This window comes from Schistocerca piceifrons, chromosome 8, assembly GCF_021461385.2.
Source record: "Schistocerca piceifrons isolate TAMUIC-IGC-003096 chromosome 8, iqSchPice1.1, whole genome shotgun sequence".
Classification (NCBI taxonomy): Eukaryota; Metazoa; Arthropoda; class Insecta; order Orthoptera; family Acrididae; genus Schistocerca; species Schistocerca piceifrons.
Window position 1 is genome coordinate 314,889,390 of NC_060145.1, and position 23,390 is coordinate 314,912,779.

General features: G+C 38.3%; 1 protein-coding gene across 1 annotated transcript in view; it reads left to right on the forward strand.

Moving 5' to 3' along the window:
- The window catches only part of LOC124711676 (methylcytosine dioxygenase TET2), a 52,876-nt gene extending 39,682 nt beyond the window's left edge, over positions 1–13,194 (forward strand). Inside the window, exons 10-13 of the mRNA XM_047241872.1 lie at positions 1,942–2,096; positions 3,917–4,166; positions 6,805–7,033; positions 7,930–13,194. Coding sequence (XP_047097828.1) covers positions 1,942–2,096; positions 3,917–4,166; positions 6,805–7,033; positions 7,930–9,056 — 1,761 coding nt within the window. The 3' untranslated portion in view covers positions 9,057–13,194. The remainder of the gene's footprint in view (positions 1–1,941; positions 2,097–3,916; positions 4,167–6,804; positions 7,034–7,929) is intronic.
- Positions 13,195–23,390: the final 10,196 nt, after the last annotated feature.

Consider the following 23,390-nt stretch of genomic DNA (forward strand, 5'->3'; position numbering starts at 1 on the left):
GTGTCTGACGAGCTGAGATACACCTATGAGGTGGCTTCTACTGCACACCACAGTGAGGTGTTGCTGCACTGTTGCTCATCTGTCTGCAGTAACCAATGGTGAACCCACTGGCTGACACATTGTTGCCCATGGTACTTGAGTTCAGTGTACTCTGAATCGAGGTACTCATGGTACACCTATGATACAGGGACATGTGAAAAGTGCAGTTCCTAAAGTCTTGCCTCTACCATCTTACAAAATCAAAAAGTTTTGTTGAGAGCAATTACATGGTTGGTACAAAAATATTTGCTAATTTTTATAGCCCTATTAATCCTTTGACAAATGTCTCGTTCACAGCTTTTTCATTGTTGTCAATGCAACAAATACATCAGCTTCTTATCACTGATACAAAAGAGAGAAAAAGAAAAGCGGAAAGTAAAATGAAGTCTAAATTGTGTTAGACATGGAGAAAATAGGAGGTAAAATATAAATATATACACACATAAACACAGAATGAGGAACCAGCTAAAACTGAGACAAGATGGATAGAGAATAAAAAGGCATTGATTCCCAAACACCTGTCAAAAATATGCTTGAAATAATATATATCGATAAATGTAATAGTTGGATTCCAAAATAATTACAACAAAACTGTGATTTGTCGATAAGAATTTCAGGAAACAAGTGTGTGAAAGCAAGTCAATTTGAAGGTGCAGAAATGGGTTTTGACAGTGCCATTCATATATGTAGAGAGAATGGCAGTTCTCAAATTGTTGCTTCCGTTCATACCTTCAAAATTATATAGCTCAAATCTACTTAAAATAACCGTTACTATACATACACAGCTCATACTATTTTTGTTTAGAATTATGAGTACATTAACATTTTGTATGAAAACATCACAAAAGAATATGTTTTGCATGCTGTAATCAGAGATTCTTGGGACCAATGGCCTTTGTAGTCTGGTCCCTTCAATCCCCACAAACCAACCACAGATTTTTAACATTATAACGGGAAATCAACGTAAGAGTCACACATTCCTGGGGAATCTCTCTCTATGCAGTATGGTTGCAAATCCAAAAAGCCCCTATAGTGAATGACAGAAGATTGCAATGAACAAATTGCTGCCTCAGATATATTCAGTGGATGACAAGTTGTGCAACATGTAGCTCAACAAAGGAGTGCTGACTGCCATTATTTTAAGACGACTTGTATGATCCTGAATTGCCATATCTGTTACTGTACTTTGGCATTGAGGCAACAGTTGCACAATGTGTAAAATGTCATTTATTTGCATTTTTAATCACTTTTGTTACACTGTCCTACACATTTTTAGAGCTAATGATGATGTTTCGGGTCTTGACTGGGCAATCTCAAGTTAGGTAGTTAGAAGAAAGTAATGATGCATTGTTTGTAACAAGATTGTTTCACTGCCAGGTGAAGGCATTTTCTTGCCTTGTTATTTTTTGAGCACTTGTGCATTGTCTCAGTGCTGCAGCAAATGCTATGTGGGCCATATTCATCCACGTGCATCTTGCCTTTCCCATGGTTCCCAGCACTTCTATTCCCACAAATCAGAACATCCTTTTTTTGGGGAATGCGGTTTTTAAACAAAGACTATAGGTGAAAGCAGGCTGATACAGTAGTTCCACATGAAAAAGTCCTGCCTCAGAGCACTATTATGTGTAGATGTATTTGTACGCACTGTCCTTTTTTCCCCCTAAGGTAAGTCTTTCCACTCCCGGGATTGGAATGACTCCTTACCCTCTCCCTTAAAACCCACAGCCTTTCGTCTTTCCCTCTCCTTCCCTCTTTCCTGATGAAGCAACCGTTGGTTGCGAAAGCTTGAATTTTGTGTGTTTGTTTGTGTGTCTATCGACCTGCCAGCGCTTTTGTTTGGTAAGTCACATCATCTTTGTTTTTAGATATATTTTTCCAACAGGAAACTTTGTTATTTTTCAGGTTGTGAGTCTAACAAAGCATCGAAACCTGTCAAAGCCAGATGATGAGCAGCTGCATGTACTTCCACTGTACATCATGGATGAAACAGACGAGTTTGGAAGCAAGGAAGCACAGGAGGCCAAGGTCAAGAGCGGGGCCATCGAGGCTCTAACAAAGTAACTACTTGCTGTCATCACTAATTCACAGCTCAGTTGCTTATCACTTCCTTAATGCACTGAGCTAAAAGCTTCAGTTTCACCCTTTTGTATTAGTGCAATTATACTATAAATGACAGGTGACTTTATTGTGATTAAAAGGGAATCACTAACGAAGTTGTGTATAAAACACAAGTTATCATTAAGAGATTTCAGAACAGTTCTGCTACAGTAGAATCAACACGAAAGATCTTCCTCTATTCCACTACAAATTTAAATCTTGATTGCATAATTACTATGAACACTCTTTGAGTTATGTGGTAATCATACATGGAAAGGCAGATGTTGTGAAAATGGAAAGTGTCACTTAAAATCGGGAGGTAAGAGGGACGGAAACCATTCCACATTTGAAAAGTTTCAACAAATTTATGAATTACTGTTGCCTCACAAGTGGGAAAATAATACTGGCAGAAAACTAAATTACAGTTTTTTCTTATGGTTATTCTTGCATAGCCCAAAGAAATGTTTTATTTAAAGAATTTGTATGTGAGGCACAACTCACTATGATGATCATGGAAAGAAACAGGCATTCATTGCTCTATCAGTCATCATAATTTGGGGCATTGAATCTGTCAGTTTTCAGTCATTTAACTAACTTCTCCTTGGAAAAGAAGCAGCAGGAACTGTTTCAGTATTCATTAAATTAACGTGGAGGAAATTTTCATACTTTGATATCTTCAGAAGAATGTCCTGGATATATTTCAATTTTTTTTGTCAGCTGAAATTTATCACAGAACCATTATGAAACTCCTTGCTAAGCTGCTGTTGAGTTTCAATGTGTCTTTCTCCAAACAGGTTGCAAAAAAACCTGCACTGCAAAATACTTTATTATTATATTTCCATAAATTTTTCTGTCAACCATATTGCTCTACCTGCTTTGTTTCTTTTCTATCTATTGTGAGTATGTAGTTTCTCAATTTATGGTCTTCCTGGACCATTGTCTCTAACCTTGATCATTCAGTCTCTGTCTCGGAAAAATATGAGAATACTATGTAACTTTTCAGGCAGTACTTCTGAACTATTGGTGTTATGTATAATCTTTTGTTAAAAAAAGCTGTACATGAAGTTTAACCATGAACCTTTTCAGCACAGCAGCAGGCTTTTCAATAGATAACATACTTATTAAATAATGCTATGAGGACATGTCACTGTTAATTATCCACAGAAAACACTGAACAATGGAAAACCTGTAAGAAACATTAATTATCTGCCAGTTGTTCTAAGAGGAATTAACTTTGTCTTCCAATGCTGTGGACTTCTAAAGATTGCTCGTAATGGGTGACATTCAGATTTAGGAGTACATAATTTCCCCTTCATTTCTATGATTGAACAATCTTATCACTATGCTTGTTGCCTATTATAACTATAGTATACTGTACTATGTAGTACTTTCCTCTGTTATTTTTGGACGGACACTTATTTTGTCTATTTTGTGTGGAATGATATTATTTTACTATTATTTGCTTGAAATTCTGTACAATTTTGTGTACCTATTGGGCTTGGGAACACTTGACACATCCACTGAGGAGACCATACATTTTTTGAATGCTTTCAAGAATGATTGTCTATGCCAAGGACTCCTGCTTTGATACTTTGATCTGCTGTTAACTACATTTACCAACACCACATTTTTATGGGTGAAGGAATGGATAATTGCAATATATGACAGATGAGATTTTAAGCATCTTAGAGGAGGTACTTGGATATTTTTTGGATTAATAATTATGGATAATTTAGTACATCATCTCAAATTTGAGTGCCAAATTTTCTGCCTGCTATAGATACCCATGCGAAGTCAGAGTTCGCTCAGTTCCACTTCAGCCTTGTCGACGACACGGCAAGAAGCGCAAAGAAGACGAGCCAGATGCTGTCATAAAGCCTCCCAAAGAAACAAATACGTCATCAGCAAATACCACCAACAGTGTTACGGCAGCAGCAGCAACTGCAGCAGCTGCTGCAAGAGCTGGTCTGGGAGCCGATGTAATGACAAGTATGCTAGAAGGGATGGAGGCGCAGCTGCAGAGTTCACAAGTAAGTTTTAATTCACACTGCAATTCTCAATCAGTTAATAATATGTTCTGTGGATCATTGCAAATAACTTATAAAAGCTTATTTTTTTTACCCAGTTGATAATGTGAGTTTCTAAGTTATGAAACCATAATATTCCGCTTAAAGGAGTTTTTCCATGGTAGCCTAGTGAGGCTGTCTTTTTTGTACTGCAGACTAGAGTGGTGTCAACTTCCATCTTGCAGCCAGTATAAGTGAGGTCGTGTTGGCTTTATAAGCTTAATTTATTTGTGCCAGTCTCCCTCTCCACCAAAGCATGCAGTTGACGAACAGTGGAAGTTTTATATCAGTCAGCTCTCATTTAACAGGAAGACACTAGAAATGACCAGTTTTGTTGTTAAACATCATATTGTGGCAAGTGGGAACAAACAGCTTAGTGTTACCATCTGCTATTCAGAAGTGTAACACGAAAATGCCAATGGGACAATGTCAGTATGGAATCCAATAAAGATCCAAGTACAGCAGCTGTCTTCTACAAGATAAACAATAATGAAACTAGATCAGAGTAAGGGAACAAGTAGTGTACATTAACCTCTTTCAGAAATACATCAATTGTTAGAGTGTGTGCAGAATAATGTGTCTGGTAGACGCACAATCAGTGAGTCATGCATGGGGAAAGCGGTAGTGGTGGGGGTTGCAGGCAGGCTCTTCAGGGAAAATGCTGTACGCTGGAGGGGAAGTGCCATTCTAAACTGACACCTATGCTCACATTTTTTGCACATATTACGTTGATCCCTCCGTGCCCTCACTTACAAGGTGACCATTCAAAAAGATCTACTGTTACCTCTGCTTTGATTAGTATCTAGAAAGAATTCAGCTGAAAATACAACAAAAACGGTGATTTATTTTTGCCTAGCTTTTTGACTGTTTGTAACTTCCAGAGAAGCATCACGAGTAACAAATTTTGAGTGAACCCTCTATTTCTATTGTTGCCATGTTAAAATCTGCTGCTTTTGCCAAAACACAAGGGAGTTTACACAATGTCACCTCACTAACATGATGTGCAGATACAACTGTGAGACAATTCTGAAACTGCAGTTTATTAAGTGAGTAACTGGGGAAAGGTAAGGTCAATAACATATGAAAAAGCACATCCCCAGTAAATGTGTGATGTCTTCACCTTGCTGTTCCAAAACCCACAGCATTTCTCATTTCATCAGCTATTGATCATCCTCAAAAATTGCATTGTTTCATCAAAAAAGTCTGTAGTTAGTGGATGAGGAAGTTGTGCGTAATAATCGTATGACAAAATATTCTCATTTAGCGTGTTATTACTTATGAAACTCTTATTTAAATACCTCAAACCATTTATGAAATTTGAGGAATATTATTTCATTCTGGTTTTACTGCTGACTTGCGTGAACACAAGTGAGTGTGCTACATCAGATCAATTTATTGAGACTGGTGACATATAGAGATATTTAGCCAAGGCTAAAGAAAAATTCAATATCTCTGCTAAAATTCATGCACAGGAACATATTATGTAATATGCACCAAATGCAAAATCATAGTGACCCCTATTTTTCATTTCAAATATTTTTGAATTTCACACAGTGTCTTACTTAAATGCAAATATCACAATAACCTCATAATTACGCTAACATAGAAAGCTATAAGTAACGCAAAAATGATTTTTTTCCATGTAGTTTCTGCAAAATCATTTAAGAAATACTGTAGGGTGTGCACCTTGATTCCATTATCGCAGACTGGCTGAAAGGGAGCAAACAATGTCGGCCCCACTTCCTAACAAACAGATGAACTCACCCAGCACTTTGGATGATAACTGGTCACTGCGCGTTGGCCACCGTATCCTGCATGGACTTTTATTATATTTTTAAAAAATGACAAAATGTCTCTCTTGATATAGCATATGTATGTTGTTTTGTAGAGGTGAGTACAGACCACTAAATGAAGTGGTTGTGCAATAAGGTAGATTAATTTGTAAATTGTCCACCCCTGGTAGCTGAGTGGTCAGCGCGATGGAATGTCATATTTAATGGCCTGGGTTCGATTCCTGGCTGGGTTGGAGATTTTCTCCGCTTAGGAACTGGGTGTTGTGTTGTCCTTATCATCATCCTGTCACCCCCATCAACACGCAAGTCGCCGAAGTGGTGTCAATTTGAAAGACTTGCACCACGTGAAGAGTCTACCCGATGGGAGGCTGTAGCCACATGGCACTTCCATTAGTAGCTTAATTACAGTGCACACAGAGACATTTAAACAGTCATTCTTCATGTGCTCCATATTTGCATGGAATGGAAAGAAGCTCTAATAACTGCAATGAGAAGTACCTTATACCATGCGTTTCACAGTGGGTTGCAGAGCATGGATGCAGATGTTGATGCAAGCTGGAATTTTATTTGGAAATTTTATTGTGCAAGCTATACCAGAGGAAGATTTTTAACTTACAAAACTTGGCAAGAAGAATGGTGTCTTTTATGTATGATAAGAAGAGAGTTAATAAACAAAGGTTATTTTACAACCAAAACCAAATTATTAAATGTTTTGTTATGTTTTTTCGCACTTCAGACAGTTCATCCTTCAAGTGATGAGATGTATGTTTCTTGCTTTACTGTTCAGTATAGCATATGTGCATCTGCAGGTCTCATCCACTGTACTGGACACTCCAATGCCCGTATACCAGGGTTGGGGCTACGAAGCACGGACTACCGCAGCCGATATGTACCACCCTCGACATCGCCCGTGGGGCTGGGGAACACCCGAATTCGAGCCGGACAGCACGAGCAGCCTCGCAGGAAATCCCTTTGTTGGGAGCCCGCAGCCCAGTACCAGCCCATTTGTACAGCAGTCACCACAGCAGCAGTGGCAGGGTGAGTTTGATATACTCCACTGTTGAGACATCCTGTGGTTTCAAAGCTTATGAAATAAATTTCCAGTCTTCCCCCTTTTAGGTTCCATCTACTATATTTACTCGTGTAACTGATAATATTTAAATGCTCTAACATTTTTCCTCTATCCCATCACTAGTAATGTTATTTCTTTTAGAACACTGATCATTAACAAAAGTATTTCAATCAGTCACTAATTTTGAACCAATATGTGCTTCCGTACAAGTTTTTCTCAAAGCAGATATTTCCCTTCCATCTAACCAAATGTACTGTACTCTACATTTGAATTCTGTGTTCCTGGGGTTGCCTTATTTTATATGTGACATGTAATCTAAACTTTGTCACTTGAACCATGATCTGCCGTCCACTAGGCTGTTTCTACCTCCTTCTATTTTCCATACCTTTTCAATTAACAATACGTTATTCCTGAGCTTCCCATAGTGTTGGATTACTTTCCAATATTTTGTAAACATTTATTAATGACAGCCACTTTTCTACATTGTGTGGAATTCTATGTTCAGAGGAAAATTTTCTAAATCTCTACACACCGTACGTCTACCTAAATTTTTCCTTTCGTGAAAGGAATAAATACCTCAGTGAAATGTATGTCTTCTTAAGGGCTCTGTAGATCTATATCAATTTCTTTGACAGTTACCGTATTACTCAGTTTGTATCACACTGCTTAGTTACGTTATATACAAATAAATAACTGTGATGATGAAAGTAACTTTCAAGCTACAAGCATTTACAGAAACTGCACAGCATTGAAGAATGACTGTAGTGTTCTATACCATCAGAAGTAAGTTATAATTGTAGAGACAAAATCAAAGATTTTTTTATTATAGTTCCTTACAGGTCAGATCCTTTATCTGTTTTAGGTAGCAGCCCATATCCTCAGCGCTCTGCTTCAGTGACTGCGACGGCTGCAACAGCTCCTCGTGCGTCACCTAGCAAGTCGCCTTCACCAGGTTCTCCATGGACACAACAGCCAACGTGGGACAGTTCTAGTACTGCAACCACTGCAACCACCCCCACATCTCCAACCCAGGCATCACCGTTTCGTGTACCGAAAGCGAGACCTCCTTCACGAACAACAGCATCAGTGGCTACTACAGAATCCATGTCCACCTACAGCAAAAGCTTTTTGAAACCATTTACACCACCTAGTGAAAAGGGAACAAGTTCAGAAGGAGTTAGTGGACTAACAGATGCCTGGCAACGTCAACAGGCAGCTGCAGCAGCAGCGGCGGCAGCAGCAGCCCAGGCACCAGTCAAACAGGAAAGTCCTGCATGGGGGGACTTCCGGTATGGAGGCACTGGTTATGGACATCAACCATTCTATGGCTATCCTCCAACCTATCCTACACCAGATGGATACGGGTATCCGTATGCTGATCCACTGAAGCAAGAAGCTGCTGCTGCTTGTTACCACGCATCTGCTGCATACCACCACCAGTTCCGATGGGATCTGTATGGGCATGCTCATCCCTTCTTCCCACCGCCAGTGCCAGAACCACCTCGTGCAGAGCCAATAGGTGAAGTTACAGGTTACTGTGATAATGAAGAATGTTTCAAGGATTCACAAATGGGAGGTGTGGCCATAGCTTTAGGTCATGGCTCTGTGTTATTTGAGTGTGCCAAGCACGAGCTGCACGCGACAACGGCCCTGCGGAGACCAGACAGACTACGACCCACACGCATATCTTTAGTTTTCTACCAACATCGAAACTTAAACCGTGCCAAACACGGATGGGACGAATGGGAAGAAAAGATGCGCCTTAGGAAACTCGGTGTTACAACATCGGCTTCAACTCCCTCATCGCCGTCCTCTGCACAGACATCCACACGCCCATCGACACTGCCTCCTACTGACCGTCCTCCCACCTACACGGCACAGTTCCTTATGCGAACACCGACTTATACGACCACGACCTGGACAACCTTGTTTCCAATGCACCCTTGCATGGTAACAGGTCCTTACCAGGAAGGTGGTGCGGTTGGATAGCCCCACGCAAACAGCTGCAGATAAGAAGGCAGCTGCTGCAGCTTAACAACTGTGTGAGAACTGTGATTCACTGCTGCTTTTGACTTCCAGGTGCTTCTGTATACTAAGGCTGTATCACTTTAGTACTTGTTTTGTTTCTCATTCCTTAGGCGAGAAGACAATGTGTGTTTTCCTCTGGTGAGTCAATAGACACTACGTAGTGTGTGCATTTAGTGTGTGTATTACACACTTGCTGAGTGCTCATATATAAGCTGTATCACATAGGTGGAAGTAAGTGTGGTGAGGACACAGTGCAAAACATCTTCAGTGTTACTTTGAGACTGCTGCTGCCACTTTGCATCTTGCAAACCTTTATTTTGAATATGTTGCAACCGATGCATCAAATGATGCAATGATTGCTATAAGTCCTCAGAAGAGTGTTCAAATACTGGGTTCATCTGCTTTATAGTACACTGATTAATTGTACTAGCTATATAGGGAGAACTGTATCATACTTCTTGATGCTAACTTATTTTGTATTAAATTGTCATACAGATGTGCTAAAATGATACAGTTTTTTCTATCAATCCATAGTAACACAGTACAGTTCTGGTAAAACAACTTGGTTACTTTTTCTTTTGTTTGTCAATAATTCATCAAGATTTTCACCACTGTGGAAGCATTTAAACTAAAAGCTTGAAGTGGTAACATAACTATCTCGTTTCCTAGTCCTCACATATTAAGTTTCATTCTTGTTTTGCCAGTTGTATATTAATGCTTCCTAGTCCGAAATCTCAGAAGCCAATAGTTGTTTATTTTTATTACTTATTTCCTCTACCTCCACTAGTCAACATAAATTGACTGACATGTCCTGAAATTTATCTGCAGCTGCAATAATTTCATTTATTGTCTGGGTACAACTTCTTGAACTGATCTAACAAAAAAATTTTAAATATGAGAATATAATTTATATTTAGTCTAAGTCATAACCTTGATCTGTGATTGTAAGAAGATGCCTAATACTAAGTTTTGATGGATTTCATCTCAAATCTTAGACAAACAGACATCACAGTTAATTTTCACAATTCTAGCACACCTGAAAGTACTCTCACAAAGTATACGTTGTTTTCGTTCCATTTGACTCTGAACGTTGCAGCTGAATCTATGCAGTTGCTGTCTAGATTCTAAGTGTCTGCATGCAGTCGTTCTTACCATTACGTAGCTAGTCCAGTTTCCCAGGTATTTTACTGAACTATTTTATTCTAATGTAGATAATATACTAATTTAAGCTGCCTTGTGGCAATGCACTGATCTCACATCATGTATTACTAACTTGCTGTGGTAGAATAGTGCTGCAGTCTGTAATTTTAAGAGTGGGAGATTCACTGAATTAAGTTCCATGAACTGATTTTTAAAAAGCTCAAAACTAGTGTATTATTTATTTAGACAGAATGTGTTTCAGCCCACCACTGATGTGATCAGAATGCAAATGTAAAAGCTGCCATTTTGAAGCTAAATACATTTGTCCTTTCACGTTGTCACAAAAAGAAACTGACTGAATCATTGTCCTTTGCAGGACTGCTTACATGTTATAAAACAATGGAGGAGTTGACTGTTTGAGAATTTCTTTAAATTTTAATGGCTTTTAACTTATTTAATGGAAAGGGTGCGAAAGCAGGTGAAATATTTTTGCTTTCGGAGTGAGCCTTCTTTCGTTCCCTCCTCAATTCCCAATTTCCACCTCATTCTAGCATATAGGAAATCCATGGAAAACTCTGTCTCTCCTGCATTTCTAAAATAAATCACTCAAAATCCCAAAAGATTGCTCTATTTTTGGAAGCGAGTCATGATTACTGTGTTGAAGTAAATTAAGAGATGAAAAAGACTAGTATTTTGACAATATGATATTTCATTTATAATTTAATTTATACTAAGTGATCTATTTGTACATATATGTTTGTGATTTTATACATATTTTTGTTCATTTAATGTAATTAATACAAGCCTATTGGTTTGTAACTATTTATTGTTCACGTGATCAACTTCATAAGAATACAGAAAATGTGGTCATATTGCCAGATGAAATGTTTGTTAAATGGTATCATTTTGTTTTGTTATTGTAGCAATTTAATGCTCAAGCTCATTTGGTCTCTAAAAGAGAGAACTCGTTGTATGGGTCAGCGTAATTTTTCTTTAAACTCATAATGGCAGTTATGCATCTCATTGTTAGAAAGCAGTATTTATTAATATGTTTTAGTGTGTTGCCAAGTATGAAATTGTTTTGCTCGTGTTGTGTTCAATATGTGTTCAGATTTTCTGTGAGATGTGTAAAGTTAGAAAACTGTGGGCCAGAATACTCTGAGATACCAATTTATTACTTACAAATTGTCATCTTAGACTACCATTCACATGCTAATGATATGTCTTCAAGACATATATTCATTCAGAAAATTTCACACATAAATTAAAATTAGCAAGTGAAAGGCAAAATATCAAATGGTGCAGCATTTCTTTGAAAGAAAAAAATCCTAGTCACAATATAATGTGGACATCATTTGTTTATTATGGTAGTTTAAAAAGACTATTTGTATCAGTTTTAGTTTGGAAGTACATAAATGTCTCATTGTGGTTTTATTTTGACTGTAATTTAAATTTTTATTTATTATGAAGATAGCTCAGTGATGATTTCCACAATCATAATAAATTTTCTTTCAGAAGCTCATGAATAAAGTACAATTTTAATATATATTTTAAAATAAATCCCCTATTCACGTATGCTAAGCCCCTTTTGTAATAAAAGTTAAAAAGTTAAAAATGTAGTGTTTTAGGTGTAGTGACACAGTACTTTAGTACATGTCGCTGCTTTGAAGTGCCAAGGTTATTGTGACAGTAGATGCCAACTTTTACTTCATGTACAAATCCGGCCCCTTAATGATGCCTTCAAATTTTAGTTTTCTAGCAAGCTCCATGTTTCCCAATCAAGAACCCATAAACAACATTTTTGTAATAAAACTAAAACATTAAAATTAACAAAAACAGAAGTGTGCCCTGTATAGATTAGACTACTGTGTACATCCTTCCAAAAGAACAATGTTTTATATGCATATATATAAAAAGTAATAAAATATTCAAATTAATTTTTAAATATCATCTGATGTTGTCCATGAAGTTGGATTTAATAAAAAAAGACTAGTTTTACAAGATGACATAATTTTGTGAAAAGAGTTTATAAAAAATATGGTAGTCTGTTAGCGTTTGTGTGTTCATAAATTTTTGTGTGAGAAAGCAGATACTATAAAACACATTAGAAAAACTTTTGCAATGAAACAGAAAAATTCAAAAATATATTATCAGTACAATATCATTTTTCACATGAGAATGGATAAATAATGAGTATATATATTTATATACTTTGTATATATATTTTTGACACTTTGTGTAAAAGGATGTAACTGAAATCCCATTTTGAACTAAAAATGAACAAATGTTGAAGTTTTAGGGAAAACATTGTGTAAGACTATAGAAGTATGAGTCTGTGGTAATTTTCTGTCACATGATTCAGGAAGTACACTTTCTTTTCTTGATGCAGGAAAATTTTTCATAATTGTACACAAAAGTTTAGGCAGTTCCCAAACATGCACAAATGTGTTCTACAACATCCCTTCAAGCTTTGTTTTAAAGTGTCTAGAATAAAACAGCCCCGTAGAATTGTAATCTTATAAAATAAGTAATGATAAGTAATGTAGTTGTGAGTGAACGTAATTAATAAGTGTAATTGTTTTCTTTTTTATTGTGAATATAGCCACACTTTGTGAATATTTCTGAAAAATTGTTATTTCATTTATCCTTGATGAAACAACGCACCAAAGTGTTGTGCAGACTCTCCTGTCAACTGACTGTAGTATACTTAAAATATTGCAATGTCCTTATTTCTTATTTCCTACATCCCATTATGAATTGGCTTCATTGTTTTAAGAATGGTGTCTCCTCTGTAGTCCACAAATCTTTACATCGATAAAACATACAACTCAATACTATGATCTAGTCAAAAAAATAAGTCATAGAAGCAAGGTTCGAGATGTCACTCCTTTTTACAGGATGTATGTGCCCTGTGACAATTGGGAAATCTGGAAAAAAAAACTGGTAATTTTTCATTGTTTTTGTTTTCAGTTCATTTTTTGTAATTCTTACTGGTAAAAACTGATACACTAACAAAGAATTTTACTGTATCCTACTACTGCAGAATAATACTGCAGGAATAAAATATGAATAAGAGAAAAAGAAACAAAACTGAAGTTGTAAAGGAAATGCACTATTTACAGCAACAAAACACAGTGTACCCACAAGTGTCTGCCAACAAAATGTGCGAAAGGCTTTAGTACAAAGACTATGCAATACTTTGTAACAACAAACTTCTTCCAATGAGTGTGACATCACAATCGTTTGCATTAGGTTTGTTTGAGCAGTTGCCACCAGGCTCATGCGCAAGCACAATTGAGTTATGTATGAGCAGTACTTCTCCTGCTTCTGGCTACTTAAAGTGTGGCTGTTGCTGAATTTCAAGTGCACATTTTCATCATCTGGAACATACAGTTTTTTCCATAATAAAGAATAAAACGAGAGACTACAGTACTGATACTCCAAGAAAATCTGCATCCCGAAAAGCACACTGAAAAGCTTAATATCACATTGGGGACAACTTCTTAGTGACTACAGTACTGATACTCCAAGAAAATCTGCATCCCGAAAAGCACACTGAAAAGCTTAATATCACATTGGGGACAACTTCTTAGTGAATCTGGACATACAAATGTGCACTTCAAACCGAATTATGCTTTTTTGTACTGTTTACGAAATTACTATGGTCCTGGAGTATCCTCCAATATCCTGTTTCATTTATGACATAATGTAAGAGCTCTTAATGCTATATATGTACAAACATAGGGGCTTCTTCTGTAATTATAGCTGTGCAAGTGCAGTAATGCCTATTTTCTGACATTCTTTAAAAACAGCTGAAACAAATTCTAACAAGATGCAGGAAAATATTGGGAATGATGGTTTGAAAATATTACCTACAAAGTAAATTTCATTTTATGCAAGGTGATGTCAATGTGTGAGAATGTGCTTTGAATTTCTGAGATCACTGAGTGTTTGATTCTCATCTATAATTTAACACTTTGAGCACCAGCCACTGAGAAGAATTTTGAGCCCAGAAGGCCAGACATTTATGTCATTATTTAAGATTTTACTGGCACTTTAGTGTGATGTATCTTAAAGTACGACATGTGCAAAAAAGACCAATATTACATGTGAAAGTTTAGCTTTACTTGTAACTACACCATGTCTATTAATTTAAACTACACTATGTGATCAAAAGTATCCGGACACCTGGCTGAAAATGACTTACAAGTTCATACCACCCTCTGTTGGTAAAGCTGGAATTCAATATGATGTTGGCCCACCATTAGCCTTGATGACACATTCCATTCTTGCAGGCATACAGTCAATCAAGTGCTGGAAGGTTTTTTGGGGAGTGGCAGCCCATTCTTCATCTAGTGCTGCACTGAGGAGAGTATCGATGTTGGTCGGTGAGGCCTGGCACAAAGTCGCCGTTCCAAAGTATCACAAAGGTGTTCTATGGGATTTAGTTCAAGACTCTGTGCCGGTCAGTCCATTACAGAGATGTTATTGTTGTGAAACCACTCTTTCACAGGCTGTGCATTATGAACAGGTGCTCAATCATGTGGAAAGATGCAATCGTCATCCCCGAATTGCTCTTCAGCAGTGGGAAGCAAGAAGGTGCTTTAAACATCAGTGTAGGCCTGTGCTGTGATAGCGCCATGCAAAAAAACAAGGGGTGCAATCTCCCTCCATGAAAATCACTACCACACCATAACACCACTGACTCCAAATTTTACTGTTGGCACTACACACGCTGGCAGATGTCATTCATCGTGCATTCGCCATATTCACACCCTTCCATTGCATCGCCACATTGTGTACTGTGATTCGTCACTCCATGCAACACTTTTCCACTATTCAATTGTCCAATGTTTATGCAACTTACACCAAGCGAGATGTCATTTGGCATTTACTGGTGTGATGTAAGGCTATGAGCAGCTGCTTGACCACGGAATCCAAGTTTTCTCGCTTCCCGCCTAGCTGTCCCCATGCCCGGAGTTTGTTTGTCGGGAAGCTCTAGACAGGTGTATAAAACCTTGATCATTCAAATAATTTATAAGTTTTACTGTTATGAGGGAAAGTGTACTGTCACTTAACACAGAAAAAGTGTATTTTCACCTGGACAAAAGTGTATTTTTATCCAGGAAATTCAGAAATCTTTTTTCCTTGTGTGCGTATACACCCTGTTTTAGCATCTGCTGTTCTTAAGCGAGCATGTCCTCCCCTAGAATGTAAAATGTAAGAACAGATATATAGTTCCTCAACAATACTGACATGTAAAATTTTGGTTCCATATTGGAATGCTTACTTTAAGGGGTGGCTGATGCCTTTCCTGTTGCCACCCCTTCACCCCATACCCTCTGGGATGGAATATATGTAACCCAACCATCTGTATATAATGTTATTGATGTGATTGTGAGCGAAAGTTTTCCATCCAGACTGGCTGGCTGACTGAGTCTAATCGTTAATGTGGCTGGTGGATTCAATCCAGGGGTGGCACACCTCTGGCCTGGAAGTGGAACATTGACCCTAGAGCAGTCACATTGGTTGACTGAGTCAACTAGAGTTCGTTTTTTTCACTCTGAATTCAAAATACGCATTGTTGCAGTGCTGGCGGTTCCAACTATCTTCAAGTTGGACCTCTGTCGGTCACTTGTATTGTTGCTGTGTTTGTAGCGCTTGCACATTGACAACAATTACAGCTTATTTTAGTCCGTGTTCTGTTTGGTGTATAGAGTCAACATACTGTCTTTATTTTGGATTAAAAGTACAGTAAGAGTACAGACATGATTGATTCATTTGTGGAATACACCAATTTGCATATTAGAAACGTAGTATCACAGAACATCTATTCTAGAGAGAGAGTTATGAAGGAAACTTCTAGGTAAGAGATATATGCTCGCATCGGAATCCTTATATTGATTGGCTTGAAGGGTGGAAATAAAACTTTGGAGTAAAGATGGCACTGGTATGAAGATCCTTCGAGTTTGCATGTCATACAGATGGTTCTTATTTCTCCTCAGAAGAGTGAGATTTGACGACAAACTGACAAGAACACAAAGACGTGAGAGAGACAAATTAGCAGCAATCAGGTCATATTTAGGTAAATTTGTCACCAATTGTAAGGAAAGCTATAGTCTGGGAGAGTTTGTAACCATAGATGAGACGCTGACACCTTTTAGAGGGAGATGTTCATTTGTTCAGTATATACCGAACAAACGAGCAAAGCACAGCTTGAAATTCTTTGCTATTTGCAATGCCAAAACATTCTGTACAGCATCTGTTGAGCTGTACTGTGGAACACAACCAGATGGCCCTTACAAGGTGCCAAATAAATGGTACGATATTGTGCATCGTGTGGCAGAAAGTCCGCTGAGATCAAATCACAATATTACTTTTGGTATACCAGTCATCCACTGGCAGTCTCACTTTTGCAGAGAAATGTCACATGCATTGGAACTCTGAAGAAAAATAAAACAGAAATCCCTCCAGAATTCCTACCTCTGAAATCCAGGAACATTGGGTCTTCACAGTTTGGATACCAGAAAGGTATCACACTGGTATCATAGATGCCAAAAAGAAACAAATGTGTTGTTCTGTTTAGCACCATGCACAGTGAAGGCACAGGTGATGAGAATACCAATAAACCACACATTATCAAGGACTACAACATGAAAAAAGGAGGGGCTGACACAGTCGACCAAATGTGCAGTAAATATTCTGTTGCATGAGTAACAAGGAGGTGGACAATGGCTGTATGGTTTGCTTTACTAAACAACGCAGGTATCAATGCCCAAATTCTGTTTCACTGCAACGCATAAACCCCAAAAAAAACCAAGGAGGCTATTTTTGAAACAGTTGTCCCAACAACTTACGAAAGTTACAAGTTTAGTTACAAGATCCCACATTTCGATGCTTCCAAATGATCTCAAAATTTTTTGGCGCCGTATAAATTGCAAGAACCTAAAGAACCAGAAGAACCTCCTAACAAAAAGAAGAGTCACTGCATTATGTGTGGCGGAAAAAACAATGTTGTCACCACAATTCATTGCAGTCAGGTAAGATATTTGTATGCAAAAAGCATTCCGCAATTGTGTGTGAAAAGTGTGCTTGTAGCATTGTGGATGAGGTAGAGGAACAGGATGAGTAAAGTCTGTTTTTACATAGAAACAATATAGTCATGTTCAATAAAGAGAGTATTATCCAATAAATGATGTATGAGTAACATGTACTGAGAAATAAATGCAGGTCAAATGTGATTTAACTTCATCCTGTGTGTTACGAATGTGTTGTTAAATGAAAAACTAGGATTCTTTAATTAGATTTTGTAACTTTATCTATAGAAATAATAAAGGTCAAATATTAAAATTTGTATTTCTATTAATTAAAAAAAGAAAATAAACTTATTATTTTTAGTAGCAAGCATATTATGGTAGAACTTTTCACATCTATGAAAAAAATGGCTGGTTGATAGAGTCAACCACACGACCACTGGTGTTACAAAAAATGCAGCCACTCGAGGGTTAATACACATGGCTGTCTGGGTGGCTTACAAGAGGTAATCACTTGATTAGTTAGTATTTGATGGAGTTGATAAATTCTAAACTCACAGAATCTGTGAGTACACTTTGACACTTTTCTTCAGGATACAAAAAGCAGTGTAATGACAATTATGGTATTCTTACTCTGCAACTTGCTGATTTCTTTAAGTTGTTTGTTATAGTCAGTTGGATCTATAACTTTCTTCTTCATCTGGCATTAATTACTGCCATCATGAATACATTTTCAAAACTAATAATCTGATGTGACTCTTGGATATCATAAAGTGTGTTATAACAACGAAAACAATTATTGAAAAAATTATTTTATGGGATAGATAAAAAATCTACTCACTAAGCGGTGGTAGGACACACACATAAAAGACAGTTGTAATTGGCAAGCTTTTGGAGCCTGTGGCTCCTTCTTCAGGCAGAAGGGTTGAAAGGGAAGGAAGAGGGGTGAAGCAAAATGACAGGAGATGTCTAGGAAAAGGGGTAGATTTTGGAAGTCATCCAGAACCATGGGTCTGGGCAGACTTACCATAAGGGATGAGAAGGAAAGACTGATTGAATCAGAGGCGAAGGAAGAGTGGTGAAGAAAAAGGGCTGGAGAGGCCCTTTTCCTAGGCCTCTCCATTGTCAGATGTTGAGTGCTTACTGTGAAGACCAACGGAGATGCTGCGTAGTTGTGTGAGACACAAATTACCAGCATCTGACTCAGTTTGAAATGTGCCTCAGAGTCTCCATTTACTCTGCTGGTCAAATCATGTAATATACAGGTTTATGGGGCATTCAGAGGGGCAATGACCTGCAGGCAATGACCTGCGTAGGAATGTGAAGGTAGGCATACTCATTACCAAAGTTCTAGTCGATCACGTCTGACAACCACAAGGGGGGATCACTATGTTATGCACCAACTACATATAAGGCCTTCGCGCCTGTATCTGCCATCCAAGAACAAATAGGGGATTCCCTGCATCATTCTGTGTCGTCTTGCACCGTTGGTCAGAGACTAGCAGCTGCCAGTCTATGGAATGCTGCCCCATGTGTAGGCTGCTGTTAACATCACAACACAAATGGCTGCGATGGAGTGGTGCTGTGGCAGATAGGCATGGACTGCTGATGGACGGCATCACGTTGTCTTCATCAGTGAATCCCGGTTTTGCACTACCTGTGTGCATTAGTGCTGTTAGTGTTTAGTGTCGTTGTCAGGCCTGTTAGTGTATATAAAGAGCATGAACTGTATTAGATGTTGACCGATCATTGCCAGAGGCACACGGATGCTACATGTACATATGCATTATAAGCAACTGACGGTCTCCATTTGGCTTACTAGTCAGATTCAGATTTGTGGGGCATGCAGATGTGACAGTGGCTTGATGCTGGATTGCATGGGAATATGAGGATAGGCATACTCATTAACAAGATTTTAGGTGACCGTGTTTGACTGCAGAAGGGAGGATCATCATAATGTGCACCAAGCAGGTCATAACCTCTTCACGTGCACAAGTAATGGATTCCGTGCAACATTTTGTGTTACGAGGTGCATTCAAGTTCTAAGGCCTCTGATTTTTTTTCTCCGGACTGGAAAGAGATAGAAACATGTGCATTGTTTTAAAATGAGGCCACGCTCATTGTCAATACGTCCCAGAGATGGCAGCACCGTACGGCAGATGGAATTTTACCGCCAGCGGCGAGAATGAGAACTGTTTTAAATACTTAAAATGGCGACATTTTCCTTACTTGAACAGCGTGCAATCATTCGTTTTCTGAATTTGCGTGGTGTGAAACCAATTGAAATTCATCGACAGTTGAAGGAGACATGTGGTGATGGAGTTATGGATGTGTAGAAAGTGCGTTCGTGGGTGCGACAGTTTAATGAAGGCAGAACATCATGTGACAACAAACCGAAACAACCTCGGGCTCGCACAAGCCGGTCTGACGACATGATCGAGAAAGTGGAGAGAATTGTTTAGGGGGATCGCCGAATGACTGTTGAACAGATCGCCTCCAGAGTTGGCATTTCTGTGGGTTCTGTGCACACAATCCTGCATGACGACCTGAAAATGCGAAAAGTGTCATCCAGGTGGGTGCCACGAATGCTGACGGATGACCACATGGCTGCCCATGTGGCATGTTGCCAAGAAATGTTGATGCACAACGACAGCATGAATGGGACTTTCGTTTCGTCGGTTGTGACAATGGATGAGATGTGGATGCCATTTTTCAATCCAGAAACAAAGCGCCAGTCAGCTCAATGGAAGCACACAGATTCACCGCCACCAAAAAAATTTCGGATAACTGCCAGTGCTGAAAAAATGATGGTGTCCATGTTCTGGGACAGCGAGGGCGTAATCCTTACCCACTGCGTTCCAAAGGGCACTACGGTAACAGGTGCATCCTATGAAAATGTTTTGAAGAACAAATTCCTTCCTGCAGTGCACCAAAAACGTCTGGGAAGGGCTGCACGTGTGCTGTTTCACCAAGACAACGCACCCGCACATCGAGCTAACGTTACGCAACAGTTTCTTCGTGATAACAACTTTGAAGTGATTCCTCATGCTCCCTACTCACCTGACCTGGCTCCTAGTGACTTTTGGCTTTTTCCAACAATGAAAGACACCCTCTGTGGCCGCACATTCACCAGCCATGCTGCTATTGCCTAAGCGATTTTCCAGTGGTCAAAACAGACTCCTAAAGAAGCCTTTGCCGCTGCCATGGAATCATGGCGTCAGCGTTGTGAAAAATGTGTACGTCTGCAGGGTGATTACGTCGAGAAGCAATGCCAGTTTCATCGATTTCAGGTGAGTAGTTAATTAGAAAAAAAATCAGAGGCCTTAGAACTTGAATGCACCTCGTACTTCATACTACTGGTTGGAGAGTAGCAGCAGCTGGACTAGGAATTTACTGTCCCATGCATAGACTGTTATTATGACCATAACACAAAACACAGCTGTCTTCAGAGCAGTGCCGTGATTGGGGAGCATGGATTGTGCTATCCTGGATGACCATCATCAGAGACTACAGTGACAATCTGTGGAGAGGTCCTATTCTTCTAATGTTTTGGAGAGGCAGTACTTTCTGCATGATACTGAGGCACTCCTGTGGCCACAAAATCTCCAACTCTATCCCTGATAGAATATGTATAGGACCAGGTCAGCCATCAACTACGTCCCAGTGTCAGTATCCAGGATATCAAGGATGAGTTAAAACAATTGTGGCCCAGCTTGCCTCAAGAGAGGCTACAATGGCATTATGACACACTTCCCAACTGAATTAGTGCATGCGTCCAGGCCAGAGGGAATGCAAGGTCATACCAATAAGTGGGCCCATATTATCTAGTTCTTTGTAAATGTGACTCAATTTTGTAGTCACTGAAATAACATCAAATACCGTCTCAATCTATGAAGTTTAATTTCATATCCTCCTACCTTTATCAGTCCTTCATTTTTTTGTCAGACAATATATTTCCTATTAGAAACTTTTGTTCAAATTGTACTTGCAGACTTTACCCTGCATTTCATTCATGGATATTTCCAGATAATTATGTGATCCCAATTCTTAAGCACACAAGGTAAAAATACGTAATCTTTGGTTATGATGTCTGGAGTCAATATGACACTACACTTCTGTGGTCTATAAATAAAATGTTATCCCATTTAACCTGCTGTTCAGTCATAACAATTGGGTATATGACATACCTTCACAGGCTGAATCTTGGGACATTCCTTTTCTTTATTATTTTTTCCTTATGAAGGAGCAACATTCACTTGTAAATAATCTGTCAGTATGAATGAATTATCCTATGACTTTTTCTCTGAGTGGCACACACACACACACACACACACACACACACACACACACACACACCATCATCATCATCATCATCATCAAATATTTTCTGATTGATAGTGTCCTAATGAAGACTAATGCTTAAGACAGCCATAAGATACATGGAAGATATTGTTGCAGGTGGTAGGTGCGAAACCTAGCAATACTGAAAAAGATGCCAGATCGGCAATTATTTTTTTAATTATAAATAGCCTGATTTGCACTGGTTTCCGGCAGTGCGTAATGCACAGACTCATAATTAATATTAATTTTAAGGACGTACACTGATTCAGGTGGCCAAATTATTTTAGTTGGAAAAATTTAAGTACCTTCTAATGCGAGTAGAAGAGTTGCTGCTAAATTTAGGGAGGTATCAAGAACAGTGTCACACAGGAGTCTTGGGTCCCTTACTGTTCTTAACATATATTAACGACTTGCCACTCTACATTCATGAAGATGCAAAGCTAGTTCTTTTTGCTGTGATACAAGTATAGTAATCACACCCAACAAGCAAGAGTCAGCAGAGGAAATTGCAAATAATGCCTTTCAGAAAATTATTAAGTGGTTCTCTGCAAATGTACTCTCACTAAATTTTGAGAAAGCACAGTTTATACAATTCTGTACAGTAAATGGCATAACACCAATGATAAATATAGACTATGAACAGAAGTCTGTTGCTAAGGCAGAATACTCAAAATTTCTGGGTGTGTGCATTGATGAGAAATTGAATAGGTTCAGCTACTCATTCTATCAGGGTTATTGCAAATTTTGGTGATAAATATATCAGTAAATTAGCCTGTTATGCCTGTTTCCATTCACTACTTGTATATGGAATCACATTTTGGGGCAATCTGTCATTAAGAGAGAAAGTATTCATTGTACGAAAGTGTGTAATCAGAATAATAGCTGGAGCCCACCCAAGATCACCTTGCAGACATTTATTTAAGAAACTCGGGATATTCATAGTACCTTTGCAATATATATATTCACTTATGAAATTTGTCATTATAACCCATCCCAATTCAAAAATAAAAGCGAAGTGCATAGTTACAACCCTAGAGGAAAGGATGATCTTCACTATTTTGGATTAAGTCTCACTTAGGCACAGAAAGGGGTGAATTATGCTGTCACAAATATCTTTAGTCATTTGCCAAATAGTATTAAAAGTCTGATAGATAGCCAACCAACATTTAAAAGCAAATTAAAAGAATTTCTGAATGACAACTTCTTCTACTCAACAGATGAATTCTTAGATATGAAGTAGTAATTGAAAAAAAAAAAAAAAATATTCAAAGTGACACGTTCCACATCATTACGAAATGTCATAGTCATGATCTATGGAACAAGGATTAATGTATGTATGTATGTATGTGTTGCAATGAACTATTAATGTCAAGAGGCTGTCACAAAAATAACTTTGCAAATTAATTTCTCATACTGCTTCAGATAACATAAATTAACTTCTCATTAGCAAAGTTGCTGATGGCAGAGCATTTCCAACTGAGATAGAAAATGCTGGTTAACTTCAATAATATAAGGATGGTGTGCACACTGAATCACTGTAAGTACTTACACTTGTTGCATAATGCCTGCAAGAGGAGTGATTCTACATAAAGCAGTTCTTTCTCTCTGAAAAAAATAAAAATTTATTACTTAGTTGTAATAATACATTAGGGCATCAAGATCTGCTACTGAGCAGTTATCTGATTGAAAATGACAAAATGTCCATGCTGTATTTCTAACTGTGGCGAATTGTAAAAACAAAAGTAAAATAAACTTCCCGATGGCTATTTTGCCACTACCC